We start from the raw sequence: 13,040 nt of genomic DNA, 5'->3' as shown, positions 1-13,040 counted from the left end.
ACTCATATATTTGACAAAAAAAACAACAAGGAAGGACAGTTTGGAGTAAAAGCACACAACGCGCCAATTTAGAGCTGGTGAAAGGTGTCAGATGAACTTTCTGGTACAACACAGCAGCCTCTACGTGTATTCAGTCCTTGAGAACACCAGTTGCGATGGTTGTTGACAGATCGAGGGCTGAATCTTACTCTCCAATGGCTACTGAGCAGCTGGCTGGCTGGAAATGATGTTTAGGCACTACTGACTTGCAGGGGATTGGAGCCAGCCTTGTAGAAGCAGAAGATGCTCTGTCAGTGCCAATCCCCACAATCATCTAGTCCTTTGGAGTTCATTTTTTTTCTTTTTTCTTTTTTTTTTTTTTTACCCCCACATTAGCCAGAAGCAGTGTGGCTAAATACATTTCAAAACAGGAAAAAAGTCTGACCCCGTGTTATTCAAAAAAGTGGTGTGGTTTGTCTTTTCTATTTTTTTTTTACTTGCAAAGCTTTGACCATTTTTAATTAAATGTGCTCTGCCTGCTTCGTCCCTACTTCAAGCTAATATGCTCTAAAATGCTTCTCTGGCTTAGTACAGCTCTTTTTAGCTGCTGATTTTGGTAAGCATCTTATTAATTGCCTGCTTGACGTGGGTGGTGGAGCTTCGTCTCCGAGTCTTGCCCTGGACCATCTTTCGACGCCGTACCTCCCGACAGAGCTCATAGAAGGCCTCCATAATGTTGCCCTCTCCTGTGCAAGCAGAGCACTCATAAAAAGCACATGCTAGTTCTGTGGCCAGCTTTTCACCTTCCTCTGTGCTGACCTGCCTGGAGTGATCCAAGTCTGCTTTGTTCCCCACCAGGATCAGGGTGACATTTTTGGGTTTTTTAACTTCATCCAACAAGTTCTTAAGTGGCAGCACTTCCTCAAAGCTGCCTCTGTCCGTGATGTCGTAAACCAGCACGAAACCTTCACCCCATCGCACATGTCCTTCTTTCTGAATAGCGTCCTCCTGTTTTGAAAAGACAGACACCAGCCTTAGGAATTTGATTTATGAAAAAGACATCAGGTCTTCAGCTAGACATTGGTCCTCCAAAGCCTGCAAAGCCATGTATATCTACTTGACTTTGCACTTTATGCACATCACTTATTTTATCATATGGCATAGGAGATCTACTCTGCCAAGGTGCCATGGGCTGCCTGTGGACAGGCTGGTAGCAGGCAATTGGAAGAGGGTCTCTGTTGAACGATACCCAGCTCACAAATTGCATAGGACTGTGCAGTGTGAGCATCGACCACCTTTTGAAAGGAAGGGGGACCTGGCTATGACAAAACTGCTCTTCATTTTGGTGGGAGTCACTGACTGAGGCTGTCGAGCCTCATCACTTGACTGCAGAAATAGACTGTGACTTTGTGCGTAGTAATAACATGTTGTTGGGTTGGCCCTGAATCAAGGAATGAGAAAAAAATAATTTTAATCCCAGAGTAAACCCTAACTTTGTTTGTTCTTCCAATGTTTGAAGACTCTAAGCAGGGTTCCTTGCAGAAGGGTCTGGATCCAGCACGCTGGGTCTGGCAGCAAGCTGATGGTGGTGGAGGAGGGGAGGCTCTGCTCAGAAGCAAATCTCTGTCCCCAGAAGCAGAGCACACCTGCCACCCACCACACTGCTAACACCACCGCACTCCCCTTCCCTGCTGTCTATCTGAGCCAAGGTATTGGATAATAGTACATGTACCCACGCACCTGACCAGCTGTATCTAGTATCTCCATGGAAACGACTTCATCATCAATGGTAGCTTGGTGACGATATGTAGACTCTAAAATAAGAACACATTTTGTGAAATGTATTAAAAGAAAGTAATTTTTTTTTTTATCTTCCTTACAGCTACGCCAGCACAAGACCTGAGATGTGACATACAACTTCACTAAATTTTATTTGTAGGAGCTCTTCCAGCCATTCCGGTGCACACTCAAGGCCTCCGTTCTACCATGGTGACTATTTTACCTCTCCCCACATGATATAACTCTTTCTTTCCCATGTCTTATACCTACAAAGAGCTGTGACTGTGGACACTGCACTTGGCGCCCAACAAGAGGACAGAGTTTCCTCCCAGCAAAGAGCTCTGCAATGCTGCAGCCCATTTTTCATGTCTGTTCATAGGGAAGGCTGCCACCTATGAAACACAAATACCGCTACTCTCAAAGTATCCAACTCAAAAGCCTGTCACCGTGTAGTTTGAAGTCTGACAAGATCAAAACCAGCATGGTTGCAGATGAGGGAACCTAACCACTAAGCTCAGGCCTTATACTGTGATAAAATTACAGAACAGTTAGCTATTCTAAGAATGTCTCTTTGAAACATGCTGAAATCATCACATTCCCCTCTTCCAGCAAGGGCTCAAGCAGTGATTTCCCTATGTATGATTTATAACGATAACCAGTGGGCATTAAGCATTCACACCATGCTACAGGGAAAAAAAGGAACCTATTTACTGTGTCCCAGGTTCTGGAACCAGGCAAGTAATCAGAAAGCTAATGACAAAAGGCTTGTTTTATCTTAATGAGCTGATAAGTTAGATTTGATAGCATTTGACCTAAAACTTGGAAAATTATCTGTGCTAACATTCATATTTATTACTGTTGCCAGCTCACAGATGTCCTATATCAAAAGGCAAACGCGTATGCTGTAAAACTGTGGCCAGTGACTATGAATGCTTTGCATTGTCAGAGACACAACTCTTTTATTTGGTGCAAATCTCCTCAATAGGAGTGAAGGGTATCTTTAAGGAAACACGTTTCTTGAATTTGAACTTTTGAAAGGGCTCATGCTTGGTGAATGCCTTTTCCATTACATGCTTAGGAATGTCACCTCTACATAGTGATGAATGTTCCAATCCTGTCAGTGCTGCAAACACTCTCTTCCCAAAGCAAAAATGTCACTTCCCTCCTGTGCCACCTTAATTGCTTTAAGTAGCACAGCTGCCTCTAACAGGGACAAATGGTCAACTTAATTAGGCAGATGGCAAGCAATCTTGCTGTAGGGTTTCAGGCAATGAAGACTAGGTTTTTTAAAGGCTGTAAATACCCCTTCCGTTTAACATTGCAAGGCTGTTGAAGGAGTTGGAGTTCCACCTTTGTGATCCTGAGGCTATACCTACACAGCAGAGTAAGATATATCTAAGGTCTCTTGGTGATATGTCTTATCTGTCCCTTCTGTAAACCTTCCTAGACACAGCAATTCCCCCAGGGGAATGCAGAAAAGGCAGGAGCTCTAGTTTGGAGTGGAAGCTGCAGTGATGCACCTTCAACAAGTTATTTCAGTGGCTAAAATGTTCAGTGCTAGGTTGAGAGTGCTGTGAAGGAGATGGATCTCGGAGTGAGTAACGTGATATCAGCTCCTTACTTGTTTAGGCCTTGCAATGTTGAAATGCCTTCGACCATCTGGCCCTGCTTGACAAGTAGCTGTTGAGAATTGGTCCCCACAACTTGAAAAAGTGCTCATCCAACCATGTTTGCAGCATATCTGTGAAACATCCTCCTCAGGAGGCAGACCGTGGTAGGCCATACGGTACGGCTCTTCCCCGTGAAACGGGCAAATAAATCTCAAGGAGCAGACTTGTGCTAGCCACGGAAAAGCAGCATGATTCTTAAATGATACTTGAGTTCTCAAAATAGGACTCTGGCAGCACTTCATGTTGCGAGTTTAACTCACTTTGGCTGCTCATGTTGGGATGGAATTTGATCCTGGGCAAGTACCACTGATTCGGGTCAGATTAGTGTAAACATATCTTAGTAAATGTGTGTCTGTTCCTGTGCTTTGGAATGTGTGGTAGCTGGGTGAATTTTAACGAGAAGTGTAAAACAGCTGGATGTTTAAAGCATTTTTGTAGTGTAATTACAGACATGGCTTCTCTTTCAAGGAAACAGAAATATCTGAAGAATCTGGTCGTCTTGTAAGTTATGAATCCTGAACCTGTGATTTCCAGTCTGTTCACATCTATCCCACAGTACTTCACAAATACATTGCCTTATTTTGGGATTTATTAATATCATTTTTGCTGTGGCTCTTTTTTTTTTTTTTTTTTTAGACATGCAGCTAGAGAGAAATTAGATGACTTGAGATATTGCTGGATCTCTAACTGAAACCACTGACAACGCAGGTGTCTGTCTCAGCTAAGCACCCTTGACTCCTATTAGAGTTGATGAAGTGAAATAGGTGCTGGACATAGCTTGTATGATCTCTCCCCTGGGATAAATCACACCTGAAAAGCACTTAGGAGTCTAAAATTGGTTAGATGAATCCAGGCTGTAAATGTCTTACGCTTGCATCCTCGTGGTCAAGTAGAAAGAGCAAAGTGTAATACTGTACCAGTGGCTCCCAAGATGACCACAGGCAACTTTCTGAGCTTCGGATTGTCACTTGCACCAGGTGATGCCTATATATTGTATCTGTAGCTAGATCGCTAAAACCTCAGAGATAGAAAAGAAACCTCAGAGCTATGTTTGGCTCTTCATAGACTCGGTGTCAAAACTGCTGGCCTCAAAGCAGAGCTAGGGAGAGGCTGCTGCTGACTGAGCCGTGGTGTGCCCGAGGCTGCTAGTGCTGTAGAAATAGCCATATTTGGTCCTTTGCTCCGCTTCAATATAAGTAAGTAAATCTGACCCGTTCTTGTTGGTTTGGGGGTGTGCTATGCTTTTATTCATATTCCCAATAACAAGATCAAAGGTGGTGCTGACTGTGTGGCTTTGAAAGCCGATGCCGGATTTCAGGGTCCCGCTTAGTTCTGAAGCTGCAATCCCCCAGCACTCTTGCTGTGCGAAGCGCTCTTGGTTCTCACAAGAATTTTTCGTTTGAAAAATTTAAGTTTATTTCCGAATGGTTTAGAGCTGTCAAAAGGCCTGAGGAACATGCTGGAAAGTGGTAGCAGTTACTTTGTTTTCAAGTCTATTATTTTGCCATTAATAGGATTGGATAAAATGTTCAAATTATCACAGCTGCTGAGTAATTATGGAAATAATGATTTTGGAAAAAAAATAATTAAAAACTGCCCTGGGGCTCTCTGTGTTGATAAGCGTGTTACAAATCTCCCTATTCTTCTGAGCAACGTAATTTTTTAAAAAATGCAAGAAAAAAAACCTACTAAACTTGTATAGAGAAAACTTTAAGGTGCGTGATCCATAAACTGTCTATGGATGTGGTATTCGGTCACAGCTTGGCCACATCACATCCTTGCACTATGCTTATTGTGACGTATTCAGTAGAGTTTTGTCCTATAAGACTTAGCTGGTCATTTATCAAACCTATTTATCCAGGATTATCCTTCCCTATTAAATATATCTGTTCCAGAACATCAGATTTTCTAGAGGAAAAACTATTATTTTAAAAATAATTGCTAGATCTTGGTTTGTATTTGCCATGATGTAAAAAGCCATAGTGATGTAAAAAGCTGTTTTCAGTACTTGTTTATTGTGAACAGGCAATATATATCAGGGGTATGTCACAGCTCTGGAAAGACATTTTCATCAGAAGGGTTTATTGCTTCTAGGAAAACGCTTGTAGTAGGAGTGGGTAAATTAGCTGAGATGGAACGACGACATACACCACTTTACATGTACATTTAAGGAACATCCTGGTCTCTTTTGTTTGCCTTTAAGCACAGAGGGACACAAACCCTGTTTCCATTCAGAATTTTAGTTCCTTTTTTGTCAAGAAAGGTTAATAAAATAAATACATATAAAAATGCTGTAAGAAACTTTGGTCTCATGGTGGCTTTCAGCCAGCTGGATCTGAGAACTGCAAGAGACCTAGAGAAAGAGCTTTTGTGTAATAATTATAGCTGAGTTTCCAGACCAAAAATCTTCAGCTAATAGGCATGAACTTCTAAGTTACGGTTAAGGTCTTGCTGGATGGCAATACAGCAGTATGTTTAAAAGACTAAAATTTCCCATAATTATTTGATTACAATAATAAAAGATCCTTTTGTTTGTTGTGAAGTTTTTTTAATAAACTCCCTGCTCATTTAGACTCCTGCAATCTTTGGTATCCATTAGGGTGACACTTCTCTATCACATTTGAGAACAGTGACTTTAACAGACCATTGGGAAAAAAATGCACCTCCATTCCTGACTCTGGTGCTGTTTGATATGTTCTCCAGACCCTTCCTTGAGCTACCTCTGTAAAATCTGTCCCCTCTAAGTTTCCTTGCTGCTTCAGGAACATTTCACCTTTTAGAAAGCCTTTCTAAGTTGAATGTACCTTCCTGACTCAAAGTCTCTCCGCCTTCCCCGACTGTTCTCAAAACTCAGCTGAATGTATTTTTCTTGCTTGCGTCTGGCTGTTACTTACTCCACCCATTATTTACTTACAGGAGGCTTTTTATTTTGCAAATATCAGTGGTTTTACAGTAAGCACAGTACTGCCCTTGTGTAGTAAGAACATATTTCTAATGCTAATACAGTGTATCCCCACATGTCTCTTTATTAACTGATACTACAGACCCAAAGTTAAGCATGGTTGGGTTATTTATCAGTAATACCATAAAATGATATGCCATGCATTGTTATTCCAATCATTATCACATACGAAAGAAGTAGTAGAAAGAAAGTTACTGAAGGGAAACTGACAACTCTGATAATTGGATTTGGACTATGCAATGTTGTGTTTTTGTATGTGTAACCCCAAGAGTCAGGAAATACAGAAGGAAAAGTTCCAGGAAGTTGTACAGTACCTGTGATGTGCTCTATATCTATCATACTACACAAACATTCATGTCAAGCCACAAATTTAAACCAAAGTGTGTATGAAAGGAGGTATTTGTTTGCAGTGATATTTAATTCAACTCAAGGGACTCTACTCAGCTTCACGTGAAGCCTGTCGTTGTGAATGCTGCTTTTGGAACTGATACGGTGATGTGCAAAGGAGTTTCTCTTCTAACTTCAATTTTGGTTCTTTTGGCTGCCTTCTATAAGGCTAGTTGTGATTTCAGTACAGCAGGTATTCCCAAACTAGTCAGATTAAAGCTGAGAACAAAAAAAGTCATGCGCGAGGCACTGCAGACAGTCAGTGTGCCTTCGCTTGCTGAGCTGCTTTTAGTTGCTGTTTTCAGTCCAAGGCGAAGCTCTCACATGTTTATGTCCTGTATAAGAGCAGGTTGGGCAGAGGGTAGAGACCCTATATAACTCCCCTAAGGAGGCACAGGGCAGAAGAGCCAGAGTATGCTCTGGGTGGTCAGCTGGCATCTGCCTCTGCGTGAGCCAGGCTGCGGGGCTGTCCCTGGCCCATGCAGATGGGCAAAGACTATTAGTAGGTGACCTTAGAAGCTTCAGGTGCTGTGGAGACTCATGCAAACAGTTACTGCCATATGAAATAGGGAGAAAAAGTTCAGAACAAGTGAGGCTTCATTAGGTTTGCTGCTCAGTGAGAAGTCTCTGGTTTTTATAATGTTTTCCTCTTATTATAAAGTGAGAAGGAACATAAATGGCTAGCGCACATGTGGCCCACTAGACTCTGAAATTCTCATCTTGGTATGAAAGCATTTGTTGCATCTCCAAAATTTGCTCTTTAGATAGAACAGATGGGAGATACGAAATTAGTTTACAGAATAACATTTTTTTCTTATTGATACTTTCAATAAATAACTGTATTCTAGGATTTCTGTTTGGAGGCCAAAGTATGTTTTCTTGAAGACAACTCTAAAAATAATGGGATGTCTACTTGGTGGCTTCTGCTGCATATAATTTTTTCTCCTGTGTGCAAAGACTGGGTTTCTTTTGAGGAGGAGGAGGGTGGTGTTACAGTGTTACATTTCCTTTCCTATAGGTTCTGTCCTTACTCAGTTTTTTCTGAGGTAGGCAGAGAAAATTTGTACAGATACTTGGGAACTGCGTTCACTAAGGCATGTTAAAACAGTTGCTAAAACAAAACCAACAAAGCTGGAGCAGTCCTAAATAACAGGCAGTAAGCAACAAGGCTTTAATGGTTTTCTTTTTTTTTTTTTTAATTTTCTTATTTAAACTTTCCCAACAACACTAAGCAGAGGCATTAGTTCCTGGTGGGAAGTTTAAGTCTAAATAAGCCATATTTTGCTACACTTTTCTGTTTGATTGTAGCAAGAAGTCTCTGTTAGCAAAGCTGTGAGTTTCACCGTATTTCTGCCAATATAAATGAAAACTAACCAGTGAGACTTTTCTCACACCTAAAACAAGCAAAACAAAAGCCTGCTCTCCTGAAGGTGCAAAAGCAAGCGCTGGAAACTTCTGCTCATCTGGAGAACATTTCAGAATATGATGAGCAAGAAAAGTAGGGGCAAAATATTTTGCAGCTGTAGCTACAGCAAGAGGAGCAACTGCCATTCTTGATTTTTTGCTGCCTGTTGAGCTACCATAAAAAGGCAGTATTTTTATTACTGGCATCAGCAATATCTTCATCTTGAGACTCATATGAAAGAAAACAAACCACATTTTCAGATAACTTCTTCCCGTGTTATTTTAAGCATCTTCCTCTGCTGCTCTCTATTACAATCTCATCATTTCAAGTCTCTGTCAAGCATTTTAGAAGCCAGTGCCAGGGGTTTAAGATGCTCTAGGCCATATCAGTCCATTTCCTTACAAACACCTCAGAGAAATCAGGAATACTTTCATGGCTCACTGCCACAATGATGACATTCGGTATAAATTCCTGCTGCTGAGGAGTATAGTAAAAACAATATAGCTTATTAAATGTATATCAAGTTAAGTAATGTTTCTACTGTTTTGAAGTGGGGAAAAATAGAAGCCCAGGAAGATACCTAGCAAGGTGCAATCTGAGCTATTGAGGACTGAATCCCTTAAGCACTGGAAGGAATGAGTAATTTTGTTAATAAAAATTGAGGATACTAATAGCTAGAGTCTGGCTTGAAAATAAGACTGTCTTCCAGCAATTTATTAAGCGTCTACAAATTTGTCATGGTACTGACTGAAACATAGGTTGGCAACCATTCCTCCTAGCCCCAAATGGTTGGTTACCATTACATCGCCCTCTGGCTGAAAGCCCATACTGGACCACATACGTTATTCCTAGCTTGTGCTTGGATAAACTATAGTTGTCAACATAGGTGTTCAGATGAAATATGCAGAAGGCAAAGTTCTGCAAGATGGTGGCGGGACTCTCTTCCCTTTTGCTCACTACGGAAAATAGTTATCTTTTAATCTTGACCATATTGATGATCTATAGCACTGTGTAGCCTGCAGTATCCTGTTGTGCCACAGGAGGAAAAGAAAGTTGGGAGGAGAGGCTTCCCCAGGCTGCCATTCTCCTGGGGCTGCTGGTCTGTCAACCTTTACACCCTAGGGCTGAAGGGGCCATCAGTTAATGATTTATTAACGCTTATTTTAGTATGGGCTCCTTTGTTAAAAGTTGTTTGCTGTCTGGGCAGTTTCTCTCTCAGCTGTGCTACTAGGAGTTAGTATTTTTATGGTAGAGGCAGGCAATAGACCTTCAGGAGTGTTAAGACAAACTTGCTGAGTGAGCCGTAAGTCAAGCAAATTAGAAGCCTACAATATCCAAAGGCATGTGTTTCTTCAACTTGTGATCTGCAGCAGGGAAAACAATCCTGGGGACAAAGAGTTTATATTCAGACAGTACACAATATATTAGCTGAATATACCAGACAGGAAAGACAGTCCTTGAGAACTGCATTTGGACCTGAGGACCTGAACTCTTTTTTGTGGCTGCATTGGTACAAAATTAGCCCAGAAAGATAGTTCTTGCATCTTCTCTTGCTAGAGGAAATTATTCTTGGTGAGGTCTTGATAACCAGCTGTTTCTGGTTATCAATCATTTTGATGGAAGATAGTTTGGATATATTCCCACTCTGCTCTGTTGTTTATGTTGTTTGTACAGATCTGTATTTATCAGGTGCAGAAAAGAAACTCAGGCTAGCAATATTTGCTCGTGTTGTAATGTTAATTACATTATGTACGGTGTGTGCAAACTTCCCTTGTGGTCCCTAAATGACGCCATTTTGCTAACAGAACCTCCAGCTACAGATGGGGTTATATAGGCAAAAACTACCCTTCTAATGTAAAAATAATCTCCCTTGAAACAAAGCTTTCCAATGGGAAGAGCCTTCTTGCCAATGTAAACAGTATCCTTGCAAAGTGATTTCTGCTGTTCTGGCCACGGCAGGGAAATTTTTAAGTCTTGAGCTGGACTATAGGAGATGAAGTTCTCTGTGAGATAATTCACGGCACTAACAGAGGTGTCTGTCTCCCTCCCTCAAGCACTTGTTTACCTAGTGTACCTTTCTGCAGTCCTTTGGCTGTTTCACATTATGTTGAAGATAGGTGCTATCATGGCCCTTTCATAATCAAGCCAGTGGGACAGCAATTTGTACCACTTTATCTCCTGTCTTTGCTGTTTTACTGTTACCCACACATTTTAACAATGTTTGATGTGTCTTATGGGCTGTCTGTATGTTGCATTAGACAGGACTTTATAGAAACACCAACTCGAGTTTTTTCCTCTCCCAGTAGAAAAAGAGTGAACAAAAACCTGAGTGACTTAAAGAAATTGTGGCATAGTTGGAAGAAATACTCTTTAAAAATGTCACTATTAATCTAGTAGTCCTAGCAAAACTATAATTTTTCTTAAGAGACTCGTCTTTCTTTATGGTTACCTCTGCTCCTTCAAAGTAATGAATGGTCTTTAACTCATTGAAATTAAATTGACTCCTATGCTTTCTGTTTCTCTTTGCCTTCATAGACTGGCCAGTCTGTCATGCGCTGTTCTGCTGATTATCTGCTCAGAGACAGTTTTGCTTTCAGAGGATTAGCAAAGTTGTATGAAATATGGGAACAGCCAGAGAAAGACATCTAGGGATAGTGCAAGAAAGGCAAGCGACTTTTAGAAAGGTCAACAAAAATATTATTGCTTTGGTTGCTGTTATTTTATATGTAGACTTCTGTTTAAAATTCAGTCTTTGGAGAAATATTTGACGTTTCTGTGCACCTTTGATATGTGAGTCTTAACTCTATGAGCACCAGTTACTTAAAGGATTTACGACACTTCTATGAGACACGAAGGATTTTATAGGTGAGAAGCAGAGGCAGAGAGACTGTGGGCAAGAAACCAGTGACAGAATCAAGAAAAGAACTGAGGAACCTCTCTCCTGCACGTCCTTGGGGTTTTATTTGTTTGCCCTATCTGGCAAAAATGGATGTTTTAAGTCCTTGCATCTCAGAAAGCACCTGCTTCTCCCAATTGTACATAAAAATGCTAATTCAGACCAAAGGGCACAACCCAGTTCATAATCTCCTCTTTTTTAAAAACTTGGATATCCCAGCTCTGTTTCTATTTAAGCAAATTGTCCCAATTATGGTAGAACAACGAATGTGTTCTCAGAGAAATACCACAAAACTAATTTTGAAAAGCACCCACTGAGCCATAGCTATGATGAATTTTCTTCTTTCATCATTTGATCCAGTAGATTCTCCCTGCATGTCATGACTTACAGAGGCAGGTAATTTGCTGTTGCCCATGTTCTGTAGGCCATCAGTGCTGTCCCTCTGTTGCTCTGACAACTCTTGGGGATTCCTCCTCCTTTTTTGCCCCCCAGGAAAACATAAATTTACCAGTTCCTTTTATGACTTATTCTGATTCATCATCTCCAATTTTAAAATCAATTAAATACCACTTGTCTGACAGCAAAACTTACTATCTCTCCATCTTTGAGGTCAGGTAAAGGCACCCTAAATTCTGGGTGCTGCTGCTAGCTCACAGGGGAAATTGCTGAGATCCAGAGAGTTATTCCTATTTCCTGGCACTGAGGAGAGCAGCTATTCGCAGCAGCCTTGAAAATCATGGTGTGAAGCCCTGGGTCACTGAGGTCCATGGGAGCCCTACCTCCAGACCAATGATTTACTCATAGAGGACAGGTTGCCAAATAAAGGTCTTTGCACCTCCACCTTGAAACTCATTCCCATAGAGTATCTCCATCCCTGAGCTGATGGTGGCTGGCAGCTGTGATGCACTTACACACCGCTGGTGTGAGGTGAGGTGGTCAAGCCCCGAGAGGACCACCTGCAGTGGCGCTGCCATGAGGGCGGCTGCTTGCAGGCTGCAAACTCTACTGGACCTAGTCCCCTCGGTGGCAGACAGATTATCAGCCTGCTGCCACCCCGTTCCTGGCAAGCCCCGTGAAATGGTACCCAGGAAGGCTTGTTGTGATGTTGCTTCTACAAATATCTTAATAGAGCCAAACTGAAATATAGCACAAATTTCCAGGTCTGTATTAAATACACCATGGATGCGTTGCTTGTGTTTGTGAAGCGCATTTAGGCTGTGGCTTAAGTGGTGCCCTAACGACACCAAATGTTTTCAGGCCTTTTAACACCACAGAGAATTTGCTTATTAATTTGTGTGTTGGGCTCTATTTAAAAACATATAAACATTAATGCATTTTGGTGAAATCCCTGTGGTAACCCAATCCCCTTTCTCAGTGTATATTTAATGAGCTGAAGAAGACTAAGTATTTAATGCTGAATGCGTATATTTAATATTTTAGAAAACAACTGTATTTATTTTTTTTAATGTGCAGTTCCAGCCTATTTCTACATAGAGCTCCTTCACTGGACCTTCTGATTCTGTTGCACATGTGGGATAGTTGTGTGACTTAAAAAAGATTGAAAGTGGAAACTCATTTGTTTTGATAACGCCAGGTTATCACTTAGCCTGAGGAATTAGGTGCTTTAAAAAAAGATCAACAACAAAACAACAACAATAAAAAACCAAAACCAAATAAAAACATGCCAAGACAGTGAGTCGCCAGTTAGGCAGAAATGATAGAGAAGTCAAGGCTGACAGTTAACACTCCCCAGAAAATGACCTTTGCTGCAGTTGTTACCCCTTGGCTGAGAATAATAAAATAAAAAGCCCAGTAATATGTACTTTTGCGAAGATGCAGCTGTCGTACTGATGCTTGCACAGATCCAACATCATGCACAAAAGTGGCAGAGCTGCAAAGCCCTGACTTCAGCAGCAGCTCCATGTGCCAAAGCTTGCAAGAGTCCGTGATGCTCCTCCCGCC

The 13,040-nt window shown here is 41.3% G+C and overlaps 1 protein-coding gene across 2 annotated transcripts in view; it reads right to left on the bottom strand.

The window, feature by feature from the left end:
• Positions 1 to 362: 362 nt before the first annotated feature.
• RERG (RAS like estrogen regulated growth inhibitor) overlaps positions 363 to 13,040 on the bottom strand; it is a 108,324-nt gene continuing 95,646 nt past the window's right edge. The window contains exons 4-5 of one of the 2 annotated variants that reach the window (XM_074168535.1): positions 1,720 to 1,793; positions 363 to 987 (exon numbers count right to left, since the gene is read on the bottom strand). In XM_074168535.1, the coding sequence (XP_074024636.1) occupies positions 580 to 987; positions 1,720 to 1,793 (482 nt within the window). In that variant the 3' untranslated portion in view covers positions 363 to 579. The remainder of the gene's footprint in view (positions 988 to 1,719; positions 1,794 to 13,040) is intronic. The other variant, XM_074168536.1, reaches the window with a different exon arrangement.

This window comes from Numenius arquata, chromosome 2 (genome assembly GCF_964106895.1).
Source record: "Numenius arquata chromosome 2, bNumArq3.hap1.1, whole genome shotgun sequence".
Lineage (NCBI taxonomy): Eukaryota > Metazoa > Chordata > Aves > Charadriiformes > Scolopacidae > Numenius > Numenius arquata.
This window is presented reverse-complemented; position numbering and strand designations above follow the sequence as displayed.